Source organism: Rhineura floridana, chromosome 16, assembly GCF_030035675.1.
Source record: "Rhineura floridana isolate rRhiFlo1 chromosome 16, rRhiFlo1.hap2, whole genome shotgun sequence".
Lineage (NCBI taxonomy): Eukaryota > Metazoa > Chordata > Lepidosauria > Squamata > Rhineuridae > Rhineura > Rhineura floridana.
In genome coordinates, this window is record NC_084495.1 from 20,936,717 (window position 1) to 20,944,251 (window position 7,535).

General features: G+C 45.0%; 1 protein-coding gene across 3 annotated transcripts in view; it reads left to right on the forward strand.

Annotated features, from left to right (window-relative positions):
• The window catches only part of SYTL4 (synaptotagmin like 4), a 33,492-nt gene extending 27,410 nt beyond the window's left edge, over positions 1-6,082 (forward strand). For all 3 annotated transcript variants that reach the window (XM_061598353.1, XM_061598355.1, XM_061598354.1), the window contains exons 13-17: positions 356-517; positions 1,419-1,524; positions 1,810-1,909; positions 2,453-2,661; positions 5,470-6,082. In XM_061598353.1, the coding sequence (XP_061454337.1) occupies positions 356-517; positions 1,419-1,524; positions 1,810-1,909; positions 2,453-2,661; positions 5,470-5,612 (720 nt within the window). In that variant the 3' untranslated portion in view covers positions 5,613-6,082. The remainder of the gene's footprint in view (positions 1-355; positions 518-1,418; positions 1,525-1,809; positions 1,910-2,452; positions 2,662-5,469) is intronic.
• Positions 6,083-7,535: the final 1,453 nt, after the last annotated feature.

Genomic DNA, 7,535 nt, shown 5'->3' on the forward strand with positions numbered 1-7,535 from the left:
AAGGAGCTGCGTGGGCCAGGGATTCCCCATCCATTGTCTATACAGTGGTATCTGCATAGTGGGCAGGACTTCGGGGCAGTGCTAGGGCCCCACTTGGCAGAATGAACAGGAAGGGCTGGCATGCCACAAATTGAAGTAAGCGCGTATCACAGATAATACACATTATCTAAGAAGGGACACCCCCCTGACCATTAAGTGTATAGCGTAACAATTACCTAACTGCTGCAGTACTGGGCTTGCACATAGTTAATTGTGGTAAGTTTGTCACAAAAACCCTGAATTACTTTGTCTCCCTTCTGGTTGTCTTATGCTGTCGAAGGTACCCTTGCTAAATGCTTTTCTTTCTGCCTTCCAGTATGAGATCGACCAGTCTCTCCTGCTCACCAGGACCGTACAGTTCTCTGTCTGGCATCACGATCGCTTTGGCCGGAACACTTTCTTGGGAGAGGCGGAGGTCCCGATGGACTCCTGGAACTTCAAGAGCCAGTTGGAAGAGAGTCTACCTTTGCATGGCAAGGTCCGTCCTACACCTTGGCTTGCTTCGGCTGACCTCCCCCCCTTGTAAAGTAACTTCACCTTAAAGAGGTTGCTAGATGCTCTAGGGAGCCCTTATTAAAGCTGACTCTCGAGTTTCTTGCTTTCTGCTATTACCTTTGCGTTAGCCTGCTGTTGGGTTTAAATCACAAACCTGGTACCTGTTTTGCTAGAATTTGGGTACCAGGTGAAGACCCTTCCTGTTTGCACAGGTTTCAATCTTGTTCATAGTTCACGTTCTGAATATTCTAATTCTTTGAAGCTGCTGCAAGCTTTTTGTTTGGCCTGGAGATTGTTCTATCTTGTGCTTGGTTTTATTGCTATTTTTAGATGTTTTGTGTACATTATATTGTTTTCTTTGCAAGCTGTCCTGGGAATGCTAATTTTGACATTGAACGGTGAGGTATAGGTTTTTAGAAATATATTATCTGTACTCTGAGCCATTCTTCTCCTACCCATACTGTTTTTTGCACCTTCTTTATACTTCTTCGCAACCTTTTTAGAAACACCACCCCTGTGTTCCAATATGCCTTTTAAGTCAAGATCTTTCCCAGTCTGTAGCTGTATTTAAAAAAATTGTTAGATTTTAAAAAAATGTTTTATTGTTTATGTGCTTGCTGCCCTGGGCTCCCTGGAGAGGAAGGGCTAGATATACATTTTTATGATAATAATAAATACAGATCTTGCCTCCTACTGGCGGGAAGGGCTGGATATAAATTTAATAAAATAATAGCATCCCTCATATTTTATACAGACACACCTCCCCTCGCTCAGTATTATCACCTTGCATCAGTAAATCCTGCAGGAATCATGCTGGTTGCACAATCCTGAAATTCAAGTCCCATATTTGTCGTAATATATATCATTGCCCATTTCTGTCCTAGAACACTGCAGACTCAGCTGCCTCTCCTCAATACAAAGGCGAATTGGTTGTTTCCTTGAAGTTCATTCCACCTGCAAAGCATCCCAATGTGGGAACAGGAAGAAAAGGTGAAGATTCAGTATAATTTAAGCAGCTTTTGTCTGACTGCAGCACAAGCCATCTAGATGGCAGCTTTCTATTTTTTCTCATTTGCCTGTTTGTATCCAAACCTTTTTCGACCCCATAAGGTTTAGAAACTTGACTTACCTTTTGTTAACAAAAGCAGAGATTTGTAAGGTTCTGTGTTGGATGGCTGGTAGATGGCTTTCATACTCCCCTGTTTAAAGGAAGCTTTTTTTGGGGTGGGGGAGGGCTTCTGCCATTCATGCTCATCACAAGGGTCTCTTTGTTAGGGAAAAGGGAAGAAGGAGGTGAACTTCAGGTCTGGATCAAAGAAGCCAAGAACTTGACAGCAGTAAAATCTGGAGGAACTTCTGACAGCTTTGTCAAGGGGTAAGCAAACGGGAGCCTTTTAAAACTGGGTAATTGGTTGAAAGGGAACTGGTGACTGAGGGGTTACGGTTAATGTTCTCCTGTTTACCTACAGTAAGGATCATGTGCATGTATGTGTGTGTCAAATCATAAAAACAATTGTCTTGTATTTTGCTTGGCATCTTGCATGCTTATTTTAAACGAGTGTGCTTGGCTCTGGGTAGCAATTGTTTGTAAGGCTGTGTAAACTCTTGTGTGTTTAAAAAGAGGCAGCGGGAAAATCTGATTCCTATACAAGAGAAGCTGAACACTGTGACCTTACACAGACTGCACAAACTGCTTATTTTGCTGAATTCTGCTTTTGCTAGCCACAGGAAAAAGTTGGTAAGCGTTTGCAGAGAGTGTCTTCTGACAGCTGATAACTCTCTCTGCAGCTTCATAGGGGCTAGAAACTTGTAGGAATCTTCTAAAGATTCTGAATTCTTCCTCCTCCACCTCTCCAACCAATTTCTACCAGCCCTGATTTCTTCAGTAAGAGAGCACCAACCCCCTCTTTGTCCACAGATATTTGTTACCTCTGAGGAGCAAGGCCACTAAAAGAAAGACGCCGGTTGTGAAGAAGAGTCTGAACCCCCACTACAACCACACCTTGGTCTACAACAACATCCCTGTGGAAGAGCTGCCGCACATCTGTCTGGAGCTTACTGTGTGGGACCGGGAGCCCCTTTCTAGCAACGATTTCTTGGGTGGAGTCCGGCTTGGAGTTGGGAATGGTGAGGAATCTGCTTGGGGTGTGTGCACCTGTCTGCCTCGGTGGAGATTATCCTTAGATGGATTACTCCTCCCACTTATTGCAGAGGCGGGGCCCTGCTAATCAGTGCAGACTGTTAAATTTCCACTTAAGCTAGAGGCGCTCTGTCCATGGCCAGATTCCAGCCTTGCCTCCTCCACAGCAACGGGGTTCTTCTAGGGAAGGTGTGAGGAACCTTCAGCCCTCCAAATGTAGTTGCTGAACTACAGCTCCCCTCAGCCCTTACCATTAGTTGTGCTTGCTAAGGCTGATGGGAGGTGTAGTTCAGCAACATTTAGAGGGCCAAAGGTTCCCCACACCTGTTCTAGGGGAAGGGACGTAGCTCAGTGGTGGAGCATCCGCTTTGTATGGAGAAGGTCCCAGGTGCAATCCCCGGCACCTCCAGGTAGGACTGGGAATGCCCTCTGCTGAAACCCTGGAGAGCTGCTGCCCGTCAGTGTAGATATTGCTGAGCTAGATGGACCAGTGATCTGGCTTGGTATAAGGCAGCTTTTCCCAACTAGTGGGCTACCAGATGTTGTTGGACCACAACTCCCATCAGCCTCAGCCAGCATTGCCAATGGTCAAGAAAGATGGGAATTGTGGTCCAACAACATCTGGTGGCCCACTGGTTGGGAAAGGCTGGTATAAGGCAACTGCCTATGTTCCTAAGTTCCTGCTCCATCATCATTTTCATTTATATCATCCAAGGAGCTCAAAGTGGCATACAGGTTCTCCCATTCCCATCCTCGCAATAACCTTGTGAGGTAGGTTAGGATATGGAACAGTGACTGGGCCAAAATCACCCAGTGAGCTTCGTGGCTGAGTGGAGATTTGAACCCAGGTTATAGCCCAACAGAGTGTTAAAATTCTCCTTTTTAAGGCCTTTTCTGCCCTCCTTTCCCTGCTTCAGTCAGTTTCGCTTTAGTTTATAAGCCACTTTTTCCATAGTAAGCTCGAAGCGCAAAGCTGCTCACAATGAAACATTTAATTATCAAAATAGATAACATATGTGTTTGTTACAAAACACATCAGTCCCAATGAGACAAAATCAACAGTTCAATAAACATAGGATCCATTTGACATTACACTGAAATAAAATAGGCTTAATATGTTAACAAGTCAAGAGCTGAATCAAAATTGATGGGCCAAAAAATAGGTGCATGAAAATAAGTCTTCACAACTAGGGTTAGTCTTGCTGCCCTCCCAAGGGGCTGCAGCAGCTGGGCTTAAATACAGTTCATGGCATGGAGGTTCTCGCCAGCCTGCCTCATTTCTGCTCCCCCCTTTCAACAATGTGAAATTTTATATTGACACGAAGTTGAAAAACAGGCAACGAAAAGGTAGGATGCCATATCAGAATAATGCAGGAAGATCACTAAGAGGAAAGGGTGAAATAGCTGTATAAAGAAGCGGTCTTGATTACAGCTCTATTATATCAAATCCACTTCTTTTGAAAGAGTGTTTCTTGAATTGACAATATTTGGAGAAGAAGCTGCGACATGTAGTAGTGGTTTCAGCTGAAGACAGAACATTGCTGGGCACTCAAGGCAAACACCAGGGTTGGACATGTAATTAGAGATTTTGTAGCTCATGTAGGGCTAGTGGATTCTTGGTGCATGGCTTATCCCAGGGCAAAGTGTTATGCATTTCTATTTTAGTGTATGACTGTTTAAAAAAAAAAAAAGCTTTCAGTATTGTACAAGCATGATTCACCTGTCTTGTATCTTTTTTGGGGTGTGTGGGAGATAACTTGCAAAGCACCTGCTTTGCATTCAGAAGCCCCCTGGTACAATCCCTGGCACCTCCAGCAAAAATGTATCAGGCAGCAGGAGACAGGAGGAAAGTCCCTTGCCTTGAGTGTCTGGAGAGCTGCTGCCTGTCAGAGCTGACAAAATGAGACTAGATGGACAGACGCTCTGATCAAGTACCCCCTTTTCCTATGCTCCTGTGACAGGAGTGGGGACACTTTGGCCCTCCAGATGTTGCTGGACTCCAGCTTCCATCAGCCCTGGCCAAGATGGCCAGTGATCAGGGATGATGGGAGTTATAAGAAGAAAGCTGCGGCATCAGGCCAGCGGCCCATCTCATCTAGCATCCTGTTCTCACCATGGCCAACCAGATGCCTATGGCCAGTGTGAAAAGCTCAAGAAGAACCTATGCACAACAGAGCTCTCTCCTCCCAGCAGTTCCCAGTAGGGATGGGATCAGTTGCCTGGTGCCAGTTTGAAAGCCTTCCATCAACCTAACAGGCTGGCATTGATTCAAGTTTGTTCTGTGTCCGCTAGCCACTACTTTTACCGACCTGTGTTTTTTTTTCTCTTGGAAAAAATAGGAAAAAATAGCGATGTTAATATCGATATTTTAAAAGGAAATATCGACAAATTATCTTACTTACAATCACTGTTTTACAGGCAGATTTTTTTTTTTAAAGTATGTTTTCAAAAATAGCTGTGGAAATTTGCTGCTTTAAAATCCAGTTCTCAGCAATTGAGAATAAGCGAATCAATGGAAAATTTGTTACCAAATCCAAATTGGGCAGAATTTTAGCACATCCCCACTTTTCGGCAACGGGTATTCAGAGACACAGCCTCCGACGGTGGAGGCAGAACACATATATCCATGAGTTCTAGCCCAAGGGCCCCCATTCCCCATCCCTGCGCCATGACTTAGCTAGGGATCTCAGATACCCAGATCAATGCAATTAGCTGGCTGCCGGTGGATCTCAGCTGCTTTCTGTTCTCCGCAATTAGCTGAGCGTGCATTTTTACCTCCTGTCCTTTCTCGTCAGGAATGAGCCATGGCCAAGCGGTGGACTGGATGGATTCTATGGGTGAGGAGATAAGCCTGTGGCAGAAGATGCGCAAGTACCCGGGATCCTGGGCAGAGGGAACTCTTCTCCTTCGCGCCACCATGGCCAGGCCAAGACTGTAACTCTGTTCCAGCTGGCTTTTGTGAGCCTGAGCACAGGAGGCAAAAGACAGACTGGTCTGCTGCACTTGAGAGCTTAGGGGACACAGCAGCAAGATTTCGCAGCTTCTGACGTGTGTAGCAATAGAACCAACTTCGCAACGGCTCTTGAAGCTGGCTTGTTCAGAAGGGATGTTCTTGGCAGCCTATTTTATTTAAAGGGTCTTTCTTTTGTAACCAACTTCGTTGGGCTTATATTCTGTGCAGACCCTTTCCCTGGGGTCTCCCAAAGTGCCTTTTACAAACTTCTTGCTTTTCCTCATTGTCTTTCTCTCCCTGCATACTCCTCCCCCAAATCCTTTTCCTTGTGTCTTTGTTTAATAAGCCTTCTGCTGCGCACTGTATCTCTACGTCCTGTTCTTGATTTTAAACGTTATTGCCTTCTGTTGTGTACACAGGGGAAAGGGTCACTGAAATAAAGTTTGGATTTATGAGCCAGAGGCTGCAGAATTTAAATATTCACCGCTGAGCCGTTCTCATTGGTGTATTAGCAGGAGGTGAATATGTGCTGTTAAAGTAAATGGACAGAAAGGAGAAGATGCAGTTCAGTGAGTGACCAGCCTACAATTCCCATTGATCAATGACTCTGGCCTTTTCCATGTGTGGTGGTGGTATGATGAAATCTGTGTTTGGGGAAGAGCCGCAGCTCAGTGGCAGAGCATCTGCTTTGCATGCAGAAGGTCCCAGGTTCAATCCCTGCCATGTCCGGGGAGGGGGGCTGGGAATGTTCCCTGCCTGAAACCCTGGAGAGCTGGTGTCAGTTAATGTAGACAATGCAGAACTAAATGGGGCAGCGATCTGACTTCGTATAAGGTAGCTTCCTATGTTCCTATATTATATTCTCTGTGAGCGGACCTAATGCTGACAGATGGATTGTTCGGAGTCTGGTTTGTGCTGCTGCAGGTGTGGGCTCCTATCACTGAGCACTCTTTTTCATATCAAAAACAAACGAAACAAAAAGCACTCTACCTAGAAAACTAGTGTAGAATCGTAGAATGCTGAAAGGGACCTCAGAGGACATCTAATCCAACCCTCTGCTCAATGCCTGAACCTTTGCCATCTCTACCAGATGGCTGTCCAGCCCCTGCTTAAAATATGAAGGAGAGTCCACCACCTCCTGAGGCAGTTTGTTCCATTGTCGAACACCTTATACTGTCAGCAGATTTCCCAGGAAGGGCCGTAGCTCAGTGGCAGAACATCTGCTTGCATGCAGAAGGTCCCAGGTTCAATCCCCTACATCCCCAGGTAAGGCTGGGATAGACTTCCTGTCTGAAAACCTGGATAGCCACTGCCAGTCAGTGTAGACAGTAGTGAGCTTGATGGGATGACTCAGGATAAGGCAGTGTCAGTAGTATATACTACTAGTGTCCTATGTTCCTCTAAAGTTTAGCCAAAGTTTTTTTTCCTTGAAGCTTCCACCCATTAATTCTAGTCCTCCCATGTGGAGCAACAGAGAATAACTTTGCTCCATCTTCTGTATGACAGTCCTTCAGGTTCTTGAAGAGAATATATTAGGGAGAAATTAGAAAAGAACCTTTTCCCCTACTATCTAATTTTCTACATGGAAGGAATATCTTCTTTTGTTTTTAGCCTTTCTATCAGTGGTGTGAAATAGTTACAGCCCAGACACAGAGTTACCACCTCAGGGGAATTAGGCCTAGAAATAAGGTTAGGATCTATACCATTTCATGTGAAGTCCTGAGACAGTGGAATAGACATTGCTATTTTAGTCTGTGTGTTGGGGATCCAATTTTTTTAATACCTTCCCCATCCCCTTTATAATAATCTTCCTTAGCACATCAGAGAAATGGGTTGGAACATTTAGCCTGATGTACTACCTTTCTCCTTGCGGGGATTTTTAATGTAGGGGGTGCAATTCAAAGGGTT